General features: G+C 39.8%; 1 protein-coding gene across 1 annotated transcript in view; it reads right to left on the reverse strand.

Annotated features, from left to right (window-relative positions):
• FHIT (fragile histidine triad diadenosine triphosphatase) overlaps positions 1–27977 on the reverse strand; it is a 485898-nt gene that overhangs the window by 446134 nt on the left and 11787 nt on the right. The window contains exon 2 of the mRNA XM_009905926.2: positions 6651–6772. Within this exon, the coding sequence (XP_009904228.1) occupies positions 6651–6750 (100 nt within the window). The 5' untranslated portion in view covers positions 6751–6772. The remainder of the gene's footprint in view (positions 1–6650; positions 6773–27977) is intronic.

The raw sequence follows: 27977 nt of genomic DNA on the forward strand, positions 1-27977 counted from the left end.
TTCTTCCAAAGCAGGCTGTGCTACAGCATGAGAAATTCTGCATCACCAATCTGCTGAATGCATGTAATGAGAAAGCCAACTGGTAACTTTGGTCACAAATCAGCAAAAAAAAATACTCTTGATTTAATGATCTCCATTTTTTCTTTCCATTTAAAATAGTGGCACGGAGCATTTAGAATGGGATTTCATCAACACCATCATATTACAACAATGCAAACAGAAAAGGTACATCCTTATGGTGAAGCACCTTCTGCTTCAACACTGAGCACCTTTCAAGCAAGACAAGATTTGAAGGGAAAGTACTTTTATCAGACCAAATAATACAGTTGAACTCCATCTCCACAAATAAAACAGACAAGCTTTCGTACACAGAGTCCTGAATCCATTATCTTCAGAAGAAGCATTTCTTAATGCGAGTCAAACACCATCCCTTTGTTTGTAGACTGCAAACAAAATGACTCCAGCCCTGAGATAATTAACTGGCCTCTCTATCACCACTAAATTCAAGTGGTTCGCATACACAGAGCAGAGCAGTCATTCTTTGAGCTGTTTGAGAAGAACCTTTTCCCAGAAGGTAGTTTGAGAATACAGTGAAGCTGATCTACTGGCTTGCTGCTGCCAAGGGTGCAGTCCCACTCCACATACTCTGCACAGCGTAGTTCAATTTAGTTAGAAATAATTAAGCATAGGAACTGCTTTTCTTACTGTCATCTGTGCAAGTAAACATTATGGCATAAATAAGTTCTATTTGAGGGATCATGACTGCTCATATAAGGAAGAGACGTAGTACAGCTTTATCTACGATCTGAGAAGGAAGGGAAACAAAGCAAAACCAATTTGGGGACTATTTCCAACAGCTTTGGTCAGATATCTCAAAAAAGGATGTACTAAATTCTGACAAGACAAAGTCTGAATCTCTTCTGTATTCCTGAAAAAGAAATATATTCTACACTTCCCCCCTATTTTCACACTAGGTCCATCACTTTTCTATGTTCCTCTCATGCAGGATGTCTTTTCTATACCAGTAAAGGTACTTGATCCTTTTCCTTGTATTGTTGTCTTCCAGAGTTACTAGACACTTGGAGAAATTCAGACAAGTAGTTCACTCCTAGTATCAAATATTTTCTGTCCCCATGCGATTCCCTTGCTGTCTCCAGCATCATGTAGGCTACAAAGTCTTTACCAACCCCTTTATTCTTAGGTCTTCTCTAAAGAACTAAAAGGAGCATGACTACCCCTTAGCATTGTGCTAAAGCAAACTAATAATAATAGAAATGCATATGAGGCTTCTGTTACAAGCACTAAAGAGTATTTTACCACAGGGTTTAATACGTGTAACATGTAGTTGTAAAAGTGCAGTGTAGATTATTGCAATATGTAAATGCAAATTTATATATTCTGCAATATAATTGAATTTTATTCTCCAAATCTGAGTTTTATGGAAAATATTAACACTTTTTTTTTAGGCTAAACCCCATAAAATTCATAATTATGTGACATAAACACAGATGTGATAAATGCACAATGCACAAACTGACTAAATCACTATAAGGAGCAGCTCTGTAACTTTATGAAGAATTAAAATTTCATATGCATGCTAAACACCATAGTTTTAAACTAAACTTGGGAGAGAAAACTGCTGCTCTTTCCACAGCCAGTGTGCTCTCTTCGATGGAAATTCTCTCAGGACTGTAATTAAATTGAAAGTTACTTTTAGAACATGTAACGAACAATGCTACTCAAAAATATTGTCTCTTTTTAACTGCAAATATTTTAGCTTTTCTAAAAAGGCATGTTGGCAATATTGTGACAACACAGAATATGCCAGTCTCGAGGAATATAGCAATCCTGACAGCAGACAAGAGGGAAGCTCAGAGAAATCCTACAGCAAAGCTGATGTTACTCTTACATTGCACGACCCTGGATCCTGTCCCACTCCTGCAACAGACACAGAACAATTACACTGCAGCAGCTTAGGGTGTTATCAAGTCTTTGAAGAAGCATCTGGTTCAGCTAATGCTTCCCCCACTCATTAATAAAAGGAACAAGCTCACAGTACAGCACATGGTCTCAGCAACAAATAATAACCATTAACTTCACATAGGGATGAAGTTGCCAGAAAAGTATCACATGCTTTGGGTTGTTATATATGGCTTATTCCACACAACCACTGGTGGGAAACACTAGATCTCTATGGAAGTAGCAATATCAAACAGTCCAGCAAAATCCAATATATAACAGTCAAAAAGTGTCTCTCTTGTTTCCTTTTAAATCTTTTCATAGACAAGATGAAAAGTTCCTGTACCATATTTATTCTAATTCACCAGACACACATACACTTACTGAAGGTGTCAAACTGTCCACCAGAAATTTCCATAAAATTGCTTGGTCCTGATAACCCTCAGCTCACTGTTCCCAGCTGGAAAGTCTGTTCTTTTTAATAACCAATTCAATAGACTGCTGAAAAATGCTTTGTATAATATATTTGTGCCATAGATCTGATGTTTGTCTCTGTCATTACATATTGCATTCAAATCAATTTACAAATGTTGCTGTGTTCCTTTTCTGATAGTTCTTAGAGCATCCTGAACACAAATCCAAAGATCAATACCTTGTCTACTAGGGGGGGGGGGGGGGGGGGGGGGGAAGACACAACAAATTAATAATTTTATTTATAATAAAAAGTCTTAGACCCCAAATGGATTCTACTAATGTTCAAATTCATTTTTCCACTTTTAGCACTAGCTGAAAGCAAGTACACTGCACAATGGGAAAGGCAGTGGTAAAAACACCCAGTTCATATTTACTGAAGATATGAGTAAAACCATGTAAAGCTATGGCATATGGCTGGGAAAGCAGCAATAAAATGCCAGGTCGTTCACAGAGTGCTTGTTACCATATTAGAGAGCAGAAGTCCATGTCAAAGAGTAGATGAATTTTGTTTACAAAGACACTACCGTTCTGCTCTGAACTACAGAAGCAGCAAGGCTCTGAATGAAGTAATTTAAGTAAGAAGATAATTATAAGTTTAGCTCGTGCTGGTTGCAGGAGCTGTTTCCATTTGTCATGTACTTTTTGTGTGACAGAAGCAATGCATTTACTGACAATAGACACATCCCTGCACTATTCCAGTTATTGAATGACTCCCTCCTCTAAAACAACACAGTTGTTCAAGGGAGCCACAAATGACTTCTTTCACAATTATTCTTTGCAGAGCAGCAAGCTAACAGAATTTACAGGAAACAGGGACTCTGTTTTTCAGAGAGAACTGTACAGGTACCTTTATAAGCATACGCCTCACAGCAAGCTTACAGAACAACCAGCTCCTCTCCTCTCCTCCCCACTCCCAGGCTAACTGCTAAAATGTGCATTGCATACAGTTTGCCAACCAAGCTCTTGGCTCCATGACAATTCACAGGCATTAGAAAAACAAAATCATATCATTTCTGTACAAAACAGAAACCCAACATAAAACACTCCAAAAAAATCCAACATCTCATCAGTCAAGACTGTCCAAGATATCAAGTGCCTGGACACTCTGAAAGAAGACAAGAGGGGCAGAAAGGGCAAGGAAGCCACATCTTCCTCTGAATTATATGCAAGAACAGAGAAGGTATGCACTCCTTACTTAGTCATGGGAGTTGAATGACTTGATGTCTTCAGACAGCAATCAGACACTTTGAACCTTAGCTATTTTCCTATTAGGTGACAGCAATAGGACTGGATGTCCTGAGGCAAACATACAATAATCCTGCACACTGACCATGAGTAGCCCTCCCCCTCCATTTGGTTGTGCCAACAAAAGTGAATGACTTTGTCACTACTTTCTAACATATGCAGAAATTTAGCTTGCACAGTAGAGATTCCAATCTAATGCCAGCTATCCCTCACTCAACAGTAAGATACCAGTTGTTTCCCAATTCAAGAATCTGCAATAATCGCTCAAAGGGATCCTATCACAAACAGGGTCCTGAATCCATGAAATACAGTGTGCCTATTAGACAGAAGCTGAGTGCTGGGGAGAATGAGGCAGCTCTCTCCAGGAACTGGGCAACTCCTTACTTGCTATGAACACTATGTTCTTGCTATTCCTACCCTTGGTTACTATTAGCACAGTTTGACTTTCACCTGTCAAGCTGAATTCACAGGACTGGCAGCTGAAAATAAACAAACCAAAAACTTTGTCAAGTTTTAACCGAGCAAGCATGCTTTGGCACTGCTCACATCACTAACTGAACTCCACAAGACTGTTTTGACTGATTTTATTCCAGAGCATAGCTTGATTTTTAAACTATTACAGCAAATTCACAAGTCCAATCCTATGTTCTGTTTCAAGATTGAATTTCAACCTTACTAGTTAATTAAAGCCACCACCTGGAGTGAGCTGGCTTTCAAACTGATTTCCTTTGTCTCTCTAATTCACATACATTAATATTTTATTTTCTACTGAAAAAAAGGGAAGGAAAAGAAATGTCACAATTGTGCCAAAGACAAGGCAGATAAAATTATTGCAATAAAACAAAGAAAATACACTTGTTACTGCCAGATCTCAAGATGAATGCTCATTACACAGACATTTTAAAGGCTTACAATTGCAAAATGCTCTCCTTTACATACTGTAGTCTAGCCTTCACATCAAGATCTTTTATAATTTTTTCTTATTGTAATGAGAAAGGGAAAGGGTTGGGATTTTATTACCTGAACATTCATTGAACGGAGAAACAAAGACTACATCATACATTACAACACATGAGCTATTAAAACAATGTGACACGGTAAAAATGTGCTGCAATACTCATTACGGGATAACAAAGCTAAATCTGAGCAAATAAATCTATCTGCCAAGCAGTCAGAAATAACTACATAGCTAGAGTTTATAATCTTTAATTATTTAAGAACGAAAGAAGCTTGTAATAATTTTTATAGGCTTCTTAAATTGTCATTACCAGGTGCTCACAAAACATTAAAACAAGTATCTTTCATCTGAAATAACTCAGATAACTCTTCTTTATTTGTAACAGATGCAGTTGTTCACTTAACTGATTAACTGGGAAAACCAAACCAAAATAAAATTTAAAAGCCAGCAGAACTTAAAATAAAACAACCCTAAACCACACACACAAAAACACCACCAACCAAACCCAACTCATAAACATTAACTATTGTTTTTGAAACTTCCATTTAACACTCTTTGCCCTCTGATCTGGACAATGCATAGAATAGAATTAACCAGGTTGGAAAAGACCTTCGAGATCATCATGTCCAACCTATCATCCAACACCACCTAATCAACTAAACCATACAACCAAGCATCCTGTCAAGCCTCGCCCTGAACACCCCCAGCGTCGGCGACCCCACCACCTCTTCAGGCAGCCCATTCCAGTGGGCAATCACTCTCTCTGTGTAAAACTTCCTCCTAACCTCCAGCCTAAACCTCCCCTGACGCAGCCTGAGACTGTGTCCTCTTGTTCTGGTACTGGTCGCCTGGGAGAAGAGACCAACCTCTGCCTGTCTACAACCCCCCTTCAGGTAGTTGTAGAGAGCAATAAGGTCACCCCTGAGTCTCCTCTTCTCCAGACTAAGCAACCCCAGCTCCCTCAATCTCTCCTCATAGGGCTTGTGCTCCAAGCCCCTCACCAACCTTGTTGCCCTTTTCTGGACACACTCCAGCAAGTCAACCTCCTTCCTAAACTGAGGGGCCCAGAACTGGACACAGTACTCGAGGTGCAGCCTAACCAGTGCAGTGTACAGGGGTAGAATGAACCTCCCTGCTCCTGCATGTACCAACACACTGTGAAGGCTCAATGTAAAACTACAGAAAACTAAGAAAGTTTTCAATAAACACCTGATGACTTTTCTTCTTCTCCCAAAACACATTCAGCCACTGCCTGAGTTCCTCCTAACATTTTACCATAGATGTTCAGGGAAATGGTCACTCTTGAGTACTCTGAAAAGTTCTATCTCCAACCACTGAAATCAGCACAATTTATGCAGCAGAAGGGTTTTGACTGGAAAATAATATGCACTGAATAGGTACGTTCAGTATTTTGCAGAATCAAGTTCCTATACAGTTTCTAAACTAAGAATTTTACTTACAACGTGGGGCTTCACTTTTCCTTGGGAAATATGTGCACTATACAGATGGTTTATTCAATCCATTCCTACCTAAATTAATCAAAGCAATCTGTGAAACTAACAAACAAACCCCAAGAAGAGTCTTCATACAGAATTCTGCTGCCATTTGACAAATCATGAACATTTAGCAAGAGAAGTGGCAAATCCTCCATGAAGAAGTTACCACAGCTATAAATAAGTGACATTATTACAAGAGAAGAAGGATGTGCTATTTAGCATAAAATGAAATTTAAACAGTAGCACCTCAGGTACATTTTAAAATGCTTTGAGTAGCACCTGGTTGTTTATACATCTTCTGTGGTGAAAAGGTCAATAGAAATTCACCTCTAAGGTCACGGTTGCTAAGCAACCATTTTCAGCAGTTCTGCAACACTGATCAAGCGTATTACGTTCCACTGCCTGGTTTCAGAATAAACCCCCACAGACTCCTACCTGGCCTTTGAAGCGCACCGAGCTCATCCTGCCTTTCCCAAGAGCGTTGGCACCCATGCTCCAGGCACTGCTCAAAAGGATACGGCCTGGGACCACTGGCTTCCGGTTCACGAGAGCAAAGGAGAGCTCAGTCTTCAAGAAGACCACAGAGGGCTTGATGAGGTGTTGCCCAAATCTCAGCATGACAAATGAGAATCTTCAAGGTCTGAAACAGAAAACAGTTAAAATAATGAAGCATAGAATCATGGAATTGTTAGGGTTGGAAGGGACTTCAAGGACCATCTAGTTCCAAACCCCCTGCCATGGGCAGGGACACCTCACACTAGATCAGGTTGCACACAGCCACATCCAGCCTGGCCTTAAAAACCTCCAGGGACGAGGCTTCTACCACCTCCCTGGGCAACCTGTTCCACTGTCCCACCACCCTCATGGTGAAGAACTTCAGCCTAACATCCAATCTGAATCTACCCCTTTCTACTTTTGTTCCATTACCCCTAGTCCTATTGTTACCTGACCCCCTAAAAAAGTCCCTCACCAGCTTTCCTGTACGGGGTGTACAGGAAAGATACTTTAAGATACTGGAAGGCCACAATTAGGTCTCCTCGGAGCCTTCTCTTCTCCAGACTGAATAGCTCCAACTCCTTCAGTCTATCCTCATAGCAGAGGTGCTCCAGCCCTCTAATCACCCTTGTGGCCTTTCTCCGGACACGTTCCAGCACATCCAGATCCTTCCAGTAATAAGGGATGAAGGTATTGACTGTGACTTTCCAAGCAACAGGAATAAGACAACCAAAATGTCTGGGCAGCTTCTGAAAGAAAGTGCCCCCTGTGCTCACTGAGGCATTGGGTGTTTGGGAAAGGTTGGCAAGCCTAAAACTATCACTTCTAAGTGGTGGTGGTGGAAAAGGTTACTTTGCAAAGCAAAAATTGTACATCCCTTTTCTCATCATCTTGGCAGGGCTACAATATCTTAGACAGTTTCTTCCTCAAATTTTCATTTGCTCTGTATTGGGTAATAAGTGCTTGGAGATGCACAAATAGTATTTCATATGCCCTTTGCCCCAATTCAGATTACTGCACAGAGGACTGCAAAATAAAGAAACTACATTTTAAGTATCAGTTTCTCCACTAAACATTTCAGTTGAAGAAATACTGTCAAATTAAGGAAAGCATATTATTTTCCATCCATGCTTTCTAGTTTGGGCAACTGAACATAAAGACAGTCAATATTTCTGTGCAATGTTACTTATTACACAGAGAAGGCCAAAGACTTTTCATTCACAAATTTTTTTTACTGATAAGGATGAAAATCCTCCTTAAATAACTAAGGCACAATCCTAAGAGTGTCTATTTTAGGTCTTTAAGCCCTAGAGTATTTAATTCAATCAGAAATATCCAAGGTGCTGCAGGGTAAAATATGAAGTAATAAAGAATTTCGTGTGACAATACTTTAGACACATCGAAAGCATTAAACTAACATTACCTTGCTTGAACTAAGTGACTCATCAGAAAACTCAGTTTTACAAGTTGTTTCAAATGGGGAAGTCTTTTGCTGCAGTCTACTGGTTTCACTCAGACACAAGCTTGGTTCTTCATCTAAAAGATTTATTCTAATTTAAGGTCCTTGTATCTACTCCAACAAAAAGTACATGCAGCAACCCCTTCTAAGTGTACACAGCTTTAACCTGTCTTTGAGGAGTGCTTGGTCTTTAGAAGGAAGTTCTGTGCTTTTCGGTTTCTGATTCCACAAAACAACTTAACTACATTAAACTAAGGGTAGCAGATGCACCTAGCCAGGCTTTTAAACCAGAAAAACCAACATATATAAAATTCAGAGTAAAATACAGTAACCAATCACATGACTACAAGCAGGAGACATTCAAGAGGCATCAAGTCTTGTTTTATTTTTGAAAAATCACAGATGAAAGGAAATGCTTGAGCAGAAGATATTAACCATCTACTAGAAGAACTGCTTACAGTAGAAACACCAGCTGTTTAGTCCTGATGTCTGGAAAAGAAACCAAACAAAAATCCCCTATTAGGATCTTCAATAAATCTTCCTCATTTCTCTTAAGCATCAACCACCATCTGCTAAGGTTTCTCTTTCTGATTAAAACATGGAAGAATATTCTTAGATAATATGATAAAGAGACATGGGTCTCTTTGCAATGGAGAAAATGTTTCCATAAAGGAGCACGACACATTAAATAGCCAGGACTACCATGGAGGGATGAAATTGCAAGCTAGTATGTCCAGTAGATAGAAAATCAAATGTACCACCACATCTACCACTGATGATCAGACAGCTGGAGCTACTCTATTATGAGGACAGGCTGACAGAGTTGAGGTTGTTCAGTCTGGAGAAGAGAAAGCTCCAAGGAGACCTTATGAGATCTTCCAATACCTGAAGGGGGCCTACAAGAAAGTTGGTGAGGGACTTTTTAAGGTGTCAGGTAGTAATAAGAATAGGGCGAATGGATCCAAGCTAGAGGATAGTAGATTTAGATTAGACACGAGGAAGAAGTTCTTCACTAGGGCAGTGAGAGACTGGAACAAGTTGCCCAAAGCAAATGTAGAAGCCCCATCCCTGGAAGTTATTAAGGCCAGGCTGGATGCATGTGGTTCTGGGCAACCTAGTCTAGCAGAAAGTGTCTCTGCCCATGGCAGCAGGGTTGGAACGGGATGATCCTTGAGATCCCTTCCAACCCTGTCAATTCTGTGATTCTGTGATCTAGCAATACTATTGAAAAAAATCAAAGTACTACCAATCATTTCTTGTTCTCTCTTCTAGACTACTGATAATTAGAAGCACTGTACAAATACATGGAATAGACTTAAACACAGAAGCAAGGATTTCAAACAACAGATGCTGATTTTAAAGTCTGATAATTCGAAATTCAATTTAAGGAGCCAGAGAACCTGAGATATTGGTAATCTGTAGGAGAAGCCCCCTGGGCATTTATAGCCATAAGCAAAAAAGGATAAAAAGCTACAGAATGAAGTTGATGATCTTGGAAATAAAGCCTAGATCACATGCTTCAACAGCTGAGACTCCAGGAAGGCTGGAAATTGGTGACCTGCATTTTTCTATTCTATCTGTCTGAAATTACTAGGAGCTCCTGTGAGTCCTGTCAGTCTAATGGTGACTCTTAAACTCACTGTTTAAAATAACCAAATCCCACTCTGTAACGTTTGTTTTGAAATTTCTCAGGTTGCAGAATAGAACAAATATTGACACACACATAAACCGAAGTTCAATTGGTGTTAAATTCACATTAAGAGCAAGAACATCCCCAAGCATAACATTTCACTAAACCAAAACATCACTACAGGTAGTGGATTTGGGAGAGACAGGCACCATACCAGCAGCAGCAATAAGAAACATTTTTATTTGAACAAAAAATTCAATATGAAGATCTTTTCGCCTAGTTTAAATACCCTGAATATTCAACCACGTACATTAGAATCCTACTATGCTATGATCCATGCAACAAAAATGTATTTCCCCCCTTTTAACCCCGAGGGTTTGGAATTCTATTAGACTTCATAGCAGACTACTAATCTGGCCTTAAGACCTCTACTTAACATCTACTTACAGGAGATGCTAAATTCATGGGAAATCCTGAGCGTTCAGTATCTCAAAATGGGAAGAGTTAGTACTACAAAGCAGTAGGTAGAATCTACCAGAATGATGGAATGGAGCCAAAACTCCAGAACTGACATCTGGGTTTACCTAAAGTCAAACACAGCACTGTACCCAGTAGGTACTGCTCCAGTAGGGAAGTGACAGAATTACCTGGGCCCCAAAAGTTCCTTCACTGCTGGAAATCAAGGCTGTGACTACACAGATCTTTACATCATCATTGGAAGCTTATGAAACCTCCAGTGAACCTATGGAGGATACACTTGCCATCAACTGTAACACCATAAAGAAGGGTATCTTCAGAATACCAGCTACTGACCACATGTTTATCATTGGAATATCCTTATTAAAATTATCTCTAAGCTGCATTGAGAGAAACACATATCTGATGGCCCTAGCAGAACAGTGCCATACATCCTTTTTCGGCTTTCAAGAGAGATTGCCAATAAAGATTTTGTTAGCTGAGTTGACATTCTGTAAAAATATATTCAACAGATGCCAAAATAAGCCCTAACCCTGCTGTCTAACATTGATGAGCATTTTCCTTGCTTGAAAAAAAAAGTTTTCAAATGAATTTTCAGGAAATGCTACATGGATCCATGCAGAGTTTCTGCAGACCACAGAATTGAGGCTGACTACACCACGTATTCATAATGCACTTACCACACGCACCGTCACTTATTTCACTGTCATCTTGTTTTAAAAGCCCAGAAAGGATCAGGAAAGTAAAAACACTGGTCTCTCAGCTCACTATGTGATAGTTTGAAGAATCAGGGTACAGCCCAGCTGGGTTAACTCAGGATTCTTAGAACACTGCTGAATTTCATGCACAGAATTAATGCAGGTATTAAAACTTATTCTATTTGCCTAAAATATAATACTACCTCTGAATAATGTATTTCTATGTCTTGACTCAGACTAAATAAACATAGCATGAGTTTCACACAAATATGTCAGCCATATTGGTTACACTAAGTAATACTACAGACTTCCCAGTCCTGTTCTCTCCAGTTCTGAAAAGGGATTAGAGGGTATTTGGGTTTTTTTCACTTAAACAACTATTTATGATCCATTGTATATTACTTAAGCTGTTTTCTGCCCTAGTGATCCTTGGTGATTTTCTGTAAAGCATGATCATCTGTGCTCAGAACCAATACAAATGCTAAAAAGCACATTAGAGAGAAGAGTAATGGGGACAACTGAAAAAAACCCTGGCTGTGTGGCAAGACACACTGCAGCAAGGCTGGAATATTCCAGAGTGCAGCGAGGCAGGAAACTGCTACCAGCAGAGCAAGTTTTTAGTCATCGGAATGATACCTGCTTATTGCTTGAATGGCCTGTAAACAAGCAGAAATCAATACAACACAGGTGCATGCATGCAGGTCATGAAATGCAAATAGTGTGTGCACAAGGTGTGGTCGTTTGAGGCTGTGCCTTTAAGAACAAACACTGCTGGAACACACTGGCTAATGTTTTTGGTACTAGAACCAAAACATTCTGATATTCTAAACGAATTTCATTGGTTGATAAACAAAAATTCAGCTTTAGATTGTGAAGCGGTTGGAAAATTTTTTCCTCAGTTCTGTTCGGTTTGGGAGTTGGGGGAGTTTGGTGTTTCAGCCTGTTCTCCCTGCCTGCTTCTTCTGCGAACTGCTGGACTTGGCCTTCAGATAAGCAAATACTAATCCTGCATGGGCTTTTGAAGCTTGCTAACAACTCTTTTCCTTAGTAACTTGCCTTTCTCTCTCTCTAACCCCTTTTTGGGGAAAAAGGGAGGTAAGGGGGGGAGAGAGGGGGTTCCAAAGAGGGGATCCCTCCCTGAGGGAGGGATTTTTGTTGTGTTATTTGTCTTTGCTGTGTATTTCTGTGTATATATTGTAAATACCTGTATATATTGTGTTATATATAACCTGCTTTCCATATATGCTTGTAAATATATAGCTTTTGCTCTTCGACTGAGTTAGCTGTGGTTTCTTACTCTGTGGAGGAGGGAGAGCTAAGCCCTCTCTCAACCTACCACATTTATTGGCGCCCAACGTGGGGCCAACTGCAGCTCGGATTGCAAAAGATGGAGAGTTTAAATTTAGTTCTGGGCGTCGGTTTGGGTTTGGAAAGTTGGGGCTCAGGTTTTGTTACCGGGGCGACTGTGTGAACTCCTGTGGACTGCAGAAGGATAGCTGGTGCGTAGCTGATGGCATGGAATTCCCTACTGTTGTTTGGGAACAGCGAGGGGTGGTTCTTTCTGTGACTTTCTGCCCAGGGTAGCTTAAGAGTGCTCGAGTAGCCTAAGAAGGCGAGACCTGCCTTCTCCTCGTTCTCTGCGGAGCGGCAGGGAGCGGAGGAGGGGCAGCGGGAAGCAGAGCGTGGTCGGCCCGCGGCCGCTGCGGGGAGCGGACACCCGCGGCGAGCGGGCAAGCGACTGCTGGAGGTGACTCGGACTCTGCATCGCGGCGACAGAGACGGCGGGGGCCGGGCCGGGCCGCGTTCAAGCGGCGGCGGCGGCACCGCCCGAGCCGGGCTGCGTTCAGGCGGCGGCGGCAGCTGTAAATTTTTCCCTGGTGTTTTCGGACGTGTTCCGAAAATGGCGCCGAGCACCTGGCTCCGCCTCCCTGCTTCTTCAGTGGGCTGTGGCGCAGCTCCTCCCTCTGCCGGGGGTGGAGGTTGTGCAGCCGGATGCTGTCCTGCCTCGGTACGCGAGCGCCCAGCCGGGGGGTGCGGCGTGCCTCTGACATGCATCCGTGTAGCTTTGGTCCGCGTGAAAGCGGTTGGCTGCGGCACCCTGGATGGATTGAAAAAGGCAGTCGTGGAGCCGGATTGCCCCACGTTGGGCGCCAAAAAATGTAATGGGTTGGGGCAGGTCCCCTCCCCACCACAGGCAGAAATAACGACTCAGGCAAACGGATTGCAAAGGTGATGAAAGTTTAAATAGAAAGCAGTGAATGTTACAGAAAACCCAAAGCGCAGTGACAAAGAAAGATCCCATCCCCACCTGAGGGTGCATGCAAAACCCCCAGGGCTCCTTCTTCCCCCTCCCTCTGCTGGGCTAGTCTCAGCTGGCCAGGCCTGAGACTGCCCATCCCCCTGTGGCCTTGGGCCCAATCAGGCCCATGGCCGGGAGATCTCTCCCCCAGTTACCAAGTCTCGGAGAGGGAAGGAAAGAGGAAGTGCCAGACTCCGCACTGGATCTTATAGTGGTGCAAAGAATTATGGTAGGAAATACACAATTTCCTGTGTCCATCCCTCTGGGCTGGACTTCTGGACACAGGAAGTGAATGCACCAGGGGGGCACCCAGCTCAAACTACAACACAAGGTTTCCCAGATGATTGGAATCACCTCACTAAGTCTGTTCCTCAGGGGTTTTCCATTTGTCACATAAAGAGGAGGTCATTGCCAGCTAAAACAGAAACTAAATATAATTGGTGAAAGACGTTTCTTCCCTAATGAGAGCAGTCTTTCTAATTCCCCCATAATAAGGAGGACAATTACATTGTAATATTAGAAAATGAAAGAAATCCATTTCTGATAAAGTTTCAGCCCAGTTTAACACAGTCTCTATTCTGACTGTTCAGATGAAAAGTGTATTTACTCTTCTTCATACTGCACATATACATTACATTACCTATTTCATCTGCCTCATTTTCCTAATTAAATTTCCTTCTAGCTGCATTGCTGCAGCTGTAGGTAGGAATATAGTATCATCATAGTATCAGTCAGGGTTGGAAGGGACCACAAGGAGCATCTAGTTCCAACCCCCCTGCCATGGGCAGGGACACCCCACACTAGACCAGGCTGGCCAGAGCCTCATCCAGCCTGGTCTTAAACACCTCCAGAGATGGCACCCCAACCACCTCCCTGGACAACCCATTCCAGGGCTTCACCACTCTCATGGTGAAGAACTTCCTCCTCACGTCCAGCCTGAATTTCCCCATTTATTAAAGGCCAAAGATATGTATTAAAGGATATGTAAAGATATGTATTAAAGGCTAAGATAGCAAGCAGACTAATTTCACAGCCACCACAAATCTCAGATGTGTATAACTTGTAACAGGAAAAACAATTAAAAATACAGGGGTGTTCTACATTAAACCCTAAAAAATAAGAGTAGTAAAATGAAGAAATTGTTGAAATATTTTAAATATTATTATAGTTCTTCAGTATGCCATGAATGGGCATGTTGCACTTGCTCTACTTGTAATTTTGAAAAGAAATCCAAACACAGGTCTGAACTCTCCAAGTTTGCCTTTTGCGGCTAGGAGGAGAGACTTTTTAGGGGGTCAGGTAATGATAGGACTAGGGGGAACAGAACAAAAGTAGAAATGGGTAGATTCAGATTGGATGTTAAGAAGAAGTTGTTCCCCATGAGGATGGTGAGACACTGGAACAGGTTGCCCAGGGAGTTGGTAGAAGCCTCATCCCTGGAGGTTTTTAAGGCCAGGCTGGATGTGGCTGTGTGCAACCTGATCTAGTATGAGGTGTCCCTGCCCATGGCAGGGGGGTTGGAACTAGATGATCCTTGTGGTCCCTTCCAACCCTACCAATTATATGATTCTACAATTTTTCTGTGAGTCTTTTAAATCACGTGAAATGTGGACTTATTGGTGTCAAATACACAAGGAACTTTGAACAGAAGATAAGGTTCATTGAAAAACAGGACTCTACAACATCAAGATACGTGTCTGATTGATACCTGTCTTCTTTAGAGTCATAGACCAATAGCCTGGAATGCCACAGAAAATTGCTTTCTCTGTCCTGACTCTCCAGAATGATGCCACTAATTCTTTAAGGCTGTCTCTCTGACAGACCTTCCCATTGGATGCTTACTTCATGTGGTGCTAGTTCTCCAAAATGCCTCTTTATTTAGTCATACAATAACTTGTTCTTAACGACAAGGTGTTGAGATCATCACCTGCTGGGAACAAAGCTCAAGGCTTTTGCTAAGCAATCCTGTGAGCACTGTTTCAAGAAAGCTACAATCTGGTTGTCAGGAGAGAACACAAAATAATGCAAAATGGGCTCCTAACTTCAAGGGTATGTATATTAAAGAAAAGCAATTACAATGCTGCTGTCTCTCTGTGCTTATACAAATGAATATTTCAGAAACAATCTGAGGAGCAGTCCTAAATTTAAAGGTCATCATTGCACCATATTAAGGGTCACCTGTCATTAATTTTGCTACTACTGACTCTGCTACTCAATTTCACTGTAAAAACAATGCAAACATATGGCAACATAAGAACTTTGCTGACTTCTATTTCTTTCTGAAGTCTCACCAAAATATTTCCTTTTAATACAGCAATACAGGACAACTTGTATCTCGCACTGTGGCTAAGGGAACACAGCAACTCTCCAGTAAGTGATGTTTATGGATAACTTCAGATTTTCCACTGCATTTTCTAAGCTGCCCTTTAACCTACAGAAGTGTATCTTCACATGTATACTTGTCATTTTTCCCTCTAAAAGATTTGATTATGTAGAAAGTGATAATCCTACTTATACATCTGAATTCTGCACCGTGTTCAAAAAGCAGTGAACTGCCCTGCACACCACCTCCCTTCTCTTCATGCTTTGTTATTTTTCACTCACGCCCTCCCATCACTGCCACTTTGTGAGCATAAAATCTACACAGCACAGAATATATTACTTATTCACCACAAGCACATAGCAATGAATGTCCTTGTTACTAGCAGTTGGGATTTGCCATTTTGATCAAAGAATACTTGCAAATACTAACAAAAAGAAATAATGTTCTTCTAAAATCACTTGGTTTTTCACTTGCTTTTTCTACTAGCCAGATGAGTTTCCTCTCTCAGCATCCTACGCTCCCATCTTGTACAAGATTTAGCTACCTATGCTGAGTTACTCCACATTCAGAAAAGGGCTTTTAATTAAAACAAAAAAAAAAGATTTCCTTCTCAGTGCAACCAAATAATGCACACTACTGCTATTTGTGTTCTAAAAAAGCAAAGAATTAAAATACTTGAAAAGGTGCTCAAGTATCTTTGATAGCCATAGCCTAGATTCTCTCCACTGGGATGTTATTTAATGCACTACATGGGATTGAGGGGAAAAGCTTGTTTGGATTTTTTTTTTTTCTTTTCTCCATTTTCAACACCCACAAAAGCAACTGAACAGAAAAGCCATTAAATGTGATGCCTGCGACCAATCCTGGCGGTGTTGGCAAGGACTGGTTTCTTATGTCATATGCAGATTATGATGGTCTTGAATCCACTACACGTGGCCTCCTCTGCTTAATCTAACAGGGAAGAAAACATCAAAATTACTACTCTTTTGATATAGTGCCATTTTCTTAGCATGGCCAATCAAGCTAAATTACCTCCACTTAATATTAAAATAGGCTATGGTCTGTTGCAGAGTACCAACATACCTTAAAGTTCATGATGGTAAAGAGTAAACCATTTGCAATCCTATAGCCAGCCTTCCCCCTGCAGGTATGTTTCTTTTCACTCAAGCTGAAGCAGCATTTTCCAGTTGCTCTGGGACAGTATTTTTCCATTCCTCCTCTCACAGTGCTGATCTCACAAATGTGCACCTGGAAGTCCTGGTATTGCTGTTACAGCATATTCTGCTAGGGCAGGGCTGTGACCGCCACAAGAATTGCCCCTTCATCTGCCTCCTTCTCCTACTGCCTGTTTGTAGCTTTTGGGTTACACCAGCAGACTCAAGAACACGCCTACACAAAGCTCGACCTAGCAGGAGCCCATCCTGAGCACAGCACACCCCAGTTAACATTAATAACATCACAAGCAAGAACCTGAGGGAGTCCTGACAAAACCTAAACAGTTCCCAATTATACTGAGTCTGACTGAGACAGGCTTAACTTCTACCAGAGTAGCTGATATAGTACTGTGTTTTTGTGACTAGAACTGTGTTGACAACAGACAATTCTGGCTATTGTTGTACAAGGCTTTTTCTTTTTCCCTGCTCTGCCTACCACCAGGATTGATGTATGTCTTCACCTGTGGCTTCTGACAGAAAAGCTGCATGCCTCTAAACCTATTTTAACACCTTTTGCACAACCAGTCTCACTCTCAACATATTTCAAGGGGGAGATGCACAGAATATAGTCAGAGCACTGTTAAGCTATTTAAAGGCTACAGGTCAAACACTAGCACACACCACTTGTATTGGGATCAGAAATCATAGCCACCAGAATAAAGCAAATCCAGTTGATATACATAGAATACATACATAGAATAAACCAGGTTGGAAGAGACCTTCAAGATCATCACATCCAACCCATCAACCAATCCAACACCACCTAAACAACTAACCCATGGCACCAAGCACCCCATCAAGTCTCCTCCTGAAAACCTCCAATGATGGTGACTCCACCACCTCCCCAGGCAGCCCATTCCAATGGGCAATCACTCTCTCTGTATAGAACTTTTTCCTAACATCCAACCTGAACCTCCCCTGGTGCAGCTTGAGACTGTGTCCTCTTGTTCTGGTGCTGGCTGCCTGGGAGAAGAGACCAACCTCTGCCTGTCTACAACCTCCCTTCAGGTAGTTGTAGAGAGTAATAAGGTCACCCCTGAGTCTCCTCCAGGCTAAGCAACCCCAGCTCCCTCAGCCTCTCCTCGTAGGGCTTATGTTCCAAAACCCCTCACCAACTTTGTTGCTCTCTTCCATCAGCCCCACATTGGATCTGGTTTTGTTCTTTTTCTGCTTTATGTATAAAGTTTACTTTTAAAATAAATACATTTTTCCCCCACATTGTTCCTCTTCAGGCATTAAACAGCTTGTCTACTGGACCTGATAAGCCAATGTGTGAGTACACACACGCACAGCTAGGTAAGCCTGTCCTCAGTTTTCTCTCTCTTAGTTCTCTGATCCTTGCTATGAGTTTTACAGTTAAAAAATAATTAAAATACAAACAACCAAAACACCACACCAAAAAAAAAATCACAAACCAACCAACAACAAAATTAACAACACAACTGCCCCCTCTCCCCCAGAAACACTCACACCTAAATATCACTTCAAACGACCCATGTCTTTTGTTGACAAGAAGGACAGACACCTCAAAGGATATAAACAGCTCTGTAGCAACACTATAAAGCCCTTACAACACTGGTAACTTAATCAACAAGTGCAGAATCAACATATGTATCAAAAGCAATAAGCCATCCATAATTCTACTGGAGGACATAAATATTTTCAAATGATGTAGAATTAGTTCTCCAATTCATTTCTATAGTGAACATTTGGGAACACAAATTAGGCCAACTTGTTTGTTTCTTATAATTCAGGTAAAGAGTGCAGTTATATACAATAAATAAAAGGGTTTGTAGAGGGAAAGAAAATAAAAGCCTCATAATGCATTAAACTTAAAGAAAAATGAGGGCTTAGAAGAATCATGAAAGCACTAAACCCATTCTACATTCTTCAGCTGTCCATATATATAATGTGTTCATTAGGAGGTGACTCATCTAATATTTAACCATACTGAGAAAATAATTCTGGCAGTGGAAGATCATTTTCTGCCTCTGAGCACAGCTAACAGCTCAATTTTAGAATAGAATAGAACTAACCAGATTGGAAGAGACCTTTGAGATCATCAAGTCCAACCTATCATCCAACACCATCTAATCAACTAAACCATGGCACCAAGCGCCCCATTCAGTCTCTTCCTAAACACCTCCAGTGATGGTGACTCCACCACCTCCCTGGGCAGCCCGTTCCAATGGCCAATCACTCTTTCTATGAAGAACTTCTTCCTAACATCCATTGTAAATCTTCCCATATACTAGGACCTTTTTGTTATATCAGTTTTTTGTTGTTGTTGCTATTTTGACATTCTAGCTATACCTGCAACTTTACACCTTCCAAAAATTTCTATAGTGACCAACATCAAATAAAATTCCTGTCTTGCCTTATACTGAGTTGGTTTATGTCCATTTTATGTCAGAATACACAAGCAGAAACCTAACACACTGCAATACGACAGAAGATACATTTCAAACGGAATCCCAATCCCAAGATTCGCTCTACAGCTTCACAATCTTCTCTGATAGACATTTGTGCCCACTTTCATTCTATATTCTATTCATTCTATTCATTTCATAATCCTAGATTATGATTCTATTCTTCCATGACCATCCAAGAAGATAGCATGAACCCCAAACCTATGACGTCTTCAAAGTCCATGCACTACATCAGTAATTTTAAGGAGGATATAGATGACACCCAATAGCCTAAGGGATCCTACAGGAAGGCTGGAGAGCAGCTTTTCATAAGGGTGTCTAGCAATAAGATGAGAGGGAATGATTTTAAACTGAAGGAGAGCAGGTTTAGACTGGATCTTTGAAAGAAGTTCTTCAGTACAAGGGTGGCGAGACTGGAATAGGCTGCCCAGGGAGTGGGGGTGTCCAAGGACAGGTTAGATGAGGCCTTGAGCAGCTGAGTCTAATTGAGGGACAGCCCTGCCCATGGCAGGGAGGTTGGATCTCTAAGGTGCCTTCCAACCTAAGCCATTCTATGATAATTTAAGAAATAAGATACAACCAACAGGTTCATTTCCTCACTGACTTCTACTGAAAGTGCAAAATACGCACAAGAACATACATGCAACAAAATGAAAGACATTCATAAATCTTTCTTTAGTGTAAAGCTCCAAGTAAAATAAAAAGAGAGACCCAAAAGAACCCCCCCAAACAAAAACCACAAACAAACAACAACAAGAAACAGAAAACCAAAGAAGCAAACCCACACATTGTATTTTAAATATTGTTTAATAACTTGCATGCACCACAGCTATTATCCTGATGCATGGAGAAATCAGAGGTTTGGGTTTGCCTCTGCAAGTCATTCTGATGAACGAGACCTTTAGTGTTGTAATAACTATTGTGATTAATGGAACAACCAATGGCTTTTATTAAGAAGGAACACTGAATAATGTATTGCCAACACCAAGATCAAGGAAAAATACGTTTTTATCAGGGAAAACATATTAATTTCAATCATGCCATATTTTAAAGCAGAAAGGTGAAAGGCAGAAAAGGAATAAATTTAAGGAAATGCTACACAGTATGAAGTAAATGGCAGAATTTACACTGTGAAAATCCTTTTTTCAAGGGTGGCTACCTAGGGTTACATTACATGCTAAGGGAACAGTAAAAGATTGTGACATATTTTGAGATATGTAAGTGTAAGAAAAACTCTGCCCTGGTAAAAGGGAGAGATGGGGGTGTAAGGTCGCTATAGAGACTAGCGCACTGCACATAGGGACACTTGAGTTTAAGCTCATTTCTTTTGAGGCAACAAACTAAGAGAGCTGACATGATGGAACAACTTGGAATGCTCTTTTGCTATATCCTTCAGTGGAAAAAGGTGGCTGTAAAAATGTGGAGAAAAGAAAAAGCTGGTGCATTTTAGCATTCTTATTTATTACTTATATAGCACTACATAAAGTCACTTTATAGGCTTTAGATATACACAAGACGACTAAGCCTTCCACTGAAGTGCCTTACTATTTCCTTTGAGTGAATGCAATTTGGACATCTATAGTATTGGACAGATGAGATGGGGCAAATAGAGTTGCAAAAATACAGGTCAGTAAGTGCAAAGATTCAAGGACTAAAAGTCCATGGTGATAAGACAGAAATGCACAATCAGAAAGAGAGAGGGAACAGAGTGTGCTACAGAAAAAAAGGAAGTCTACACAACTCTGGGCCAGCACAAGTCCAGACAACACTAAGTATGCAAGGAGCAAGAGCTGTCCCAGTTTCCAGACACTCTCCACCATTTTAAAACTTACATCACAGAGAAATCAGCTGCATCACACCAAAATTCCCTAGGAGTCAGCATGCACTTCTGAAGACTGACTTTCTGTATTTCAGGGTTTTGTCTTTTAAACTTTGATACTTAGCTCCAGAAAATTTGAAAGATGCAAGAAGTTTCACCTTCTTCATATGAAACTACTTTAAGAGACTCTGAAATTGAAGTAAATCCAGTCTTGCCAAAAAGAAAATATTGACAGAAAGATTGAGGCAGCTGACACTTCTGAAAATGTACAAAGAAAAGAAAAAGGCCATATTTATACAGTGAGTCCTGACCATACATTTTGCCCATGTAAAGAACAAGAAGCAACAAAGAGTACAAGTCAAAGATGACTGTCAAAGATGACTGTTATCATACTTCATTCTGAATGCAATGTATTAATACTAGACTAGGATTTTGCCTCTACATAATACTATGAATTTGTTTTATTTGGAGCAATTCCTGCAATGCCCAAGTGCCTCCACGAACATTTTATCTTGCTGAATTAATAAATATAACACAAATATTTAGAGGAAAATGCAGACACTGTACTTTACCTAACAATTCCTCAGGCATATAGATGAAGAGAGTAATTTTAACTACAATTTCTTGTCAGATTTACATTTATACATAGCTAATACTACTAGATAGTGGCTTCTTTACATTTATGTGCAGTGCATTTATGTCTAATGCTAGATGCTGGAGTCTTTAAGACATCTCATTAGCTTTCATTTTACCACCTTATAAAACTAAGTGCTCCAAAATCAAGCCATTTAAGCTAAGTTGTTCCATGGGCACTGGTATTATCAAAGGCTTGTTTTAAAGGATTTATGTCTCCATCTTTCCCACATTTCTCTTTGTTCCCCTCACCTAACAGTGAGAGCCCTCCCCCATGGTCCTTTGAACATTCCAGGCAGGTGAGTTAACAGCAGCACTGTGGTTAACTGAGGCTTCTGAATGTGTAATGCTACAGTAAGGCTTCCCTAGAGCAAAGAAATGGCTACTACACTACCTGCTGAAATAGCCATCATTGTTGCATACATCTCCTAAGCATGTTTTATATTTAATGATGTCTACTTTAAATTGTTTTCTTTGAGTCTTTCCCCACTGAAGGCATGAGCTCTTCACATGTTACCCATTGAAATGTATCATACAGTTTTCTAGCTTCAAGAGCTTACTTTCAGAAGCAGGACATAACTCCAATATTTTCTCCAATGATTAATTTACACAAGCAAAAGAAGTCAAAGATAATACTGTCAATATACTTCGAGTTAAATTCCAACAACATTGTCGCAATAAGGCATTCTCTCCATCGTAATACTTGCAGCAGAAGCACAGTGAAGACAAACCAGAGAAGATGCTGTGGTAAAGAGCCTAGAAAGTACTTTTCAATATGCTATCCTGCACCTTCTTTGGTGAAAGTCTAAGAGCTATTTCTTTATACATAGGAAAAATTGTAAGTGCACATGATTTCTACAAGTGTATTATTTTAATGGTTTTATAAGTATAATTAGTAGCACTAATTATAACACTTAACTGTATAGACACATTTCCCAGCTTGCTTTTTACTTCTTTGCCAAATATCCTGAAAAACTTGGATCTTAAATCCTTAGATCCTGGTGAGTTTGTGTTTTGGGGGGATTTTTTGGTTGGTTGGTTGGTTTTGTTTCTGGTTTTTCATTTTACATAGTAGTCTACATGATTCTTATTTTGCCTACTGTCACCATATGGAATTGCATGAATGAGATAATCAAGCCATCAACCAAGCAAATAGTTTTGCGTGGTTTTGCTGTATTGCTGGCTTCCTTTCCAACTCTGCATCAGCTCAGGCATCAACAAAAACCCCTCACATGGTAGTGGTGGTACTTTTAACTTTTCAAGATTTTAAAACACATTTATGGTCACACAGTGAATTGGAGTAACTGAGACAGTATTATGCTCTCATTTGTCAGTAAACCTGATGACATTTTAAACAAGAATTGGGTGCCAGATGACTCTTCTGCAACTAAATCTGGAACAAATTTCTGTATAATCTACTGAAAGTGCTTTGGCTTTCCTTGCCAGCAAGGCTTTCTAATAAGATATTCCTGAGTAATTAGAAATCTATAGACATGATTAAATCTTAATCTACAACCTTCAGGACAAATGTGTAGGCTGAAGCACAGTAAATTGGCAGAGAACTCAACTGGAGATCTCACTGTAGATTCAGGAATTTGGCTGGCATTTGTCAAAGCTGAAACTCTGATTTATTTGTGAATTCCTCACACTGCACTGGTTTCCAGTGGAAAAATAACTCATAAAATAGACTGCTAGCTCAGTTCCACAGCCCTCCACTTACAGCCTTGACTACTGTATCAAATATTTTACAGAAGATGGGCAAAACCTGGTTATTCTTTTAAAAAAACCTTTGGACTACTATTGCACCTCTTAAATACTGGATGTGATCTACCTGCTCTTTATTATTGAAAAGGTCATCTACATGATACATATGTACTACACAAAATACCCAGTAGGTAGCAATTATACTTAGTCAAGCAAAGTTCTCAATAACTTTCCATTTTCCCTCAACAGCAAACAGTTGTTTTGGAAATAATGCCACAGCAATACCATAATGCTCTGGGAATAGCTAGTTCTAAGCAGCCTGGAAATGGCTGCAATAAAAGAGACTGACTGAAACTACTGAAAATTTCATTTTATCTTGTTGTTGTAAGAGATGTTTTGGTTTCCACAAGTGCACTTCATAGCCAGGAGAAAACCTCCCAACTTTCAACAAATAGAATAGCCTACTATTTCCACAATAGCTATGCACTTGGCACAGTATGAGGAATGCAGTCTAACAACAAGCTAGACCTAGGCTAACACTAAAAAGGTATTTGAAGAAACCGCTTCTGCTAGGCAGAGCTACACTGAACTCAAGTAGCATTTCACTTCTCTAAATGTTGTCTGTTAAAAGTTTCAGAGAGCTTTGGGTAAATATATAGAATTATCCATCTTATGAATAAGAAAATCAAGCACAGACAGATTTAGGAGAGAACAAATTGCCAGAAAAGGATACAGTATAATCTTGTTTCCTTGGTCACCTTCTAATTACATGAACGTTCTCCAAGATTAACAGAAAGACTAAAAAAAATCACTATATTTAGTCTTGATTCAAATCCATACTGCTGGGTTAAAAAGACTATGAAGAACTAAGGTGTTATCTTGAATTATTTATGCTACACTTCTAAGCAGCCAGAAAGGCTAAAAGAAGAACTAACATAAAATAAACTGCCAGCAGAGAAAATATGAGTAAGATCAGGTATGTGCTATACAAAATGTGGGCACAACACAGAAATCACCAAACTTTTCCTGAACAGAAGAATATTATTTTGCTAGACTCAGTCATGCAGCTTATGGTATTTAGAATACCTTCAGAGAGAAAGGAAATCTGAACGTGCTATGAAAATAAATAATAGTACATTAGGAAAGATCCTCTTAATATTTATGACAGAAGAGCAGTACTACATCTTAGGCAATATAGTTTCTCAATCAATATTCATCCCACAAATAAACTGGGTCACAAATTTCAATATTCTCAATTAATCTTCTCCATTGCAAAAAAAAAAATCAAACAATAAGGCTTACAAGGATGAGAATTCAAGTAGTTTTTGTGATTCCAATTTATGTGCAAGCATTAAGAAACAGTCTGTAAGCAGAAAAAGATAGATTAGACTTTTCAACAGGACTCACTGTAAGTTATTCACGTAAGTTTTGTCTCTTTCAGAGAATGCTCAGAGTTTGTGACACTACACAAGGTGTCAAACAAAATTCTCCTTAGCAATCAATAATGCTATGTAAACTTCCAGTTTATACACTTGAGAGTCTGAGGAAGCTACCTAGACACAAGGAAAACACACCTGAAGCAGCCAGGTGTTGTTTTCTGAACACAGTATATACTACATGATCTGAAGGGCTCTAAAACTCCAATCTTATGTCTTAAAATGTGCATCCAAATTTGGGGAATTTTTCTGACCTTAATCTCTGCCGGTTCCCCATCTGCAGAATAGAGATAATACTGTATCCCTCACTGGGGTTTTGTGGAGATAAATTTAATTTAAAACCTGTGAAGCACTTGGATACAGTTGTGATGAGCAGCACAGAAAAGCCTATGAGGAAATTAATAATTCTGACTTCTGAGCAGGGTCTGAACAACGTGCTGTAAATATGGCTTTGGGCCATGTATCAAACACTGAGGATAATACGCCTTGAATAGCTTCTCATTATCTGAGTACTGTCCATCTTGTGTACTGAGTAGAGAAGTCTTCTGTAAAAGTATTTCAAGACTTCATCACAATGCATATTCACAAGAGAAACTGAATTTAGGTTGCAATGGCAGCCGCAATGTTAACGCTCTTCTCTTGACTGCTTGCTTTTGCATTCTTAACGTTCCCTCCGTGCAGTTGGTACACATCACATACACAAAATGAATTATGATCTCACTCAGGATCTCTGATTTCCATGCACAAGTGGTAATGAACAAAGCTTGCTTAAAAAAAAATAAAAATAATCCTTTAGGAAAGCAAAATGCCAAGCTTGCCTAGGCTGGGTACATTCAGCAGGGCTTCTAGTGAATTTTCTCTTCAATTGCTTGAATTGGTCCAAGTGCTACTTCTGTTAACACTTCCTAGCTATTACCAAAAGAGATATGGGAAAGGAAAATATATCAGGGGACTGTCCTTTCAATTTTTAATCAAAGTAATTCAGTTTTAATACTCCAAAATAACAGAAGCTGACTTGTTCCCGTTGCTAGTTCCTGTGAGAATAAATCAGGCAGAAATTAAGCTAGAAGTGGGCACGAGAATCAAGAAGAAATACCATCTCTCCAATATGCTGTCCAATGCCTACTTCTTCTTCCAAAAAAGGTCCCTCTGTACCTTGTACAGCAGGTGACAGATGATCTTGTGAGGGTTTTCTTTTCCAGTGATAACAACCTGCTTCTCCAGACCGCAAAAACACACACTCCAGGCAGATGAGTTACACCTAGCAACAGATGATCAGAACCAGATCCTGCAACTTTCAGCCAACAAATTCCCTAGTACTCAAGCACTGAAATAACAGAATGCATTAAAGTTAAAATGAAATTCTGGAATAAGAAATCATTTGAAAGTGATAATTTGAAAATTAATATTCTCTTTTAACTAATTATCAACAGTCTTAAATATCATCAAGACAAGTGAAATCTATTATATTCCAGATAAAACACGCCTTTGGAAAGTACTGGAAGACATTTTGTCCAAATCAACAGTATTCACACTACTGAACTTATAAATATAGCAGTAATACAAATCTAGAAGATGTTGTACATAAAATATTCTACCTTCTCAAAAGGGCAACAGAAAGCCAACATCTTTTAAATATTTAATTAGGACTAAAATCAAATTTACATAGCAATATGTCACATATTCAGCTACCGATGAAGACAAACATCTCTCCATATTTTCAGTACTCGAAAGAGTAGCCATTTCTATTTCACTTTGCTTACAGAGTGTCTCCAGAGATTTTTCACTCTATTGTGCATGATTTCAAATGCTTCTTTCGGTTTTGTATTTAACTAGTTCACTGTTGATACAAGCTGGGACATTACCCAAAGTTTGAGATATACCCTAAAATAATTGTATTTGCCTTTGGCAAACATTGTATTTGAGTTTTGAACAAAACTGCTGATGGAAGGTGACAGAAATTACTCCAGCTTGGAATGCACTGGCAGATGTGCTATATAGCAAAGGATTTCCCCTGGAAATTTTCTAATTTTCTTTCATTTAGAAAAGGTTTATTTAAAAACTGTTACTATGTACTAAAGTACAGAGGAACATAATACGTGAAGAAAGAGAAAAGGTATCTGAGACACTTAAGCTGTGGCACCTTGAAATGGTAAAAATCCATTCAGAAACCCTAAATATTTTAAATTATTTAACATTTTCCAAAAAGAAGAAGGGGGGGTGGAAATCACAAAACACCAAACCCTACAATTTAATCACCTTTTAACTTACCATTAAATTGAGCATTAATAAAATAGGTATGCATTTCTCACTTTGTAAGCTCTTGGAAAAAAAGGAACAGGGGGGAAAAAAAGTCCCAATGGAAGTTCTTATTTTACCTCTCTAATCAAATACTTAATTGCCAAGAAGCCAAATTTCAGTAAACAAATACACAAGCTCACAAACACTGCATAAAAATAAGCACTAGGGTCATCTCAACTTATTTCATGGTTCTGACTTGTAGCTAAAATTTCCCACACAGATGTTATCACCTCCAAGGAAATTTGCCTTTTGCAAAGTCAAAGAGGTATGAAATAATTTTTACACATTAATCATAAATCCTAAAATGACAATATATCTAAAACAAACAAAAAACCTCTTACCTTCAGTTAGCTAATAATTTTCTTTATTGGAACAGCAATACAACCAGATAAATTGTGCATTTCCCTCTCTCGCCAGCATTAAAGATCAGGAAGTCAAAGGTGCAGAGAGATATAGTAGCTGTTTTTATCAAAACTGCCAAGCTATTGAGAAATGTTGGCTGGAAGAGATCTCTACAGGTATTGCCCCCCAAGATCACAACAACAGTGTAAATACGGCAAACCCCAGGACATTTCTACCATGACTTTGGCCAAATCAGTCTCCAAGGATGGACATTCCACAACCAACCCCAGAAAGTTGTCCTACTAAAAGAATTTGTAGGCTATGAATGAGTACCAAAATAAACAAACAAACATTAGGTTTCCACTAAAAATATCATAAGCCTTCTAGAGTGGCTGAATTTAGGTTAACTCAGTATTACTTCCTCAACTTGTTAGATGACATCTTGCCACAGATTGGCTTCCTAATAATCATTAGAAAGGTGGAAGGTTGTGGTTTTCCCAAGTCTTCCCTTCCAATCTCTTTCAACTGCTTCCTTGCATGTTTAGCACAAGCAAGAGTATCCACATCTCTTTCACTCAAAGTAGTT

The sequence above is a fragment of the Dryobates pubescens genome, chromosome 1 (genome assembly GCF_014839835.1).
Source record: "Dryobates pubescens isolate bDryPub1 chromosome 1, bDryPub1.pri, whole genome shotgun sequence".
NCBI classification, from domain to species: Eukaryota; Metazoa; Chordata; class Aves; order Piciformes; family Picidae; genus Dryobates; species Dryobates pubescens.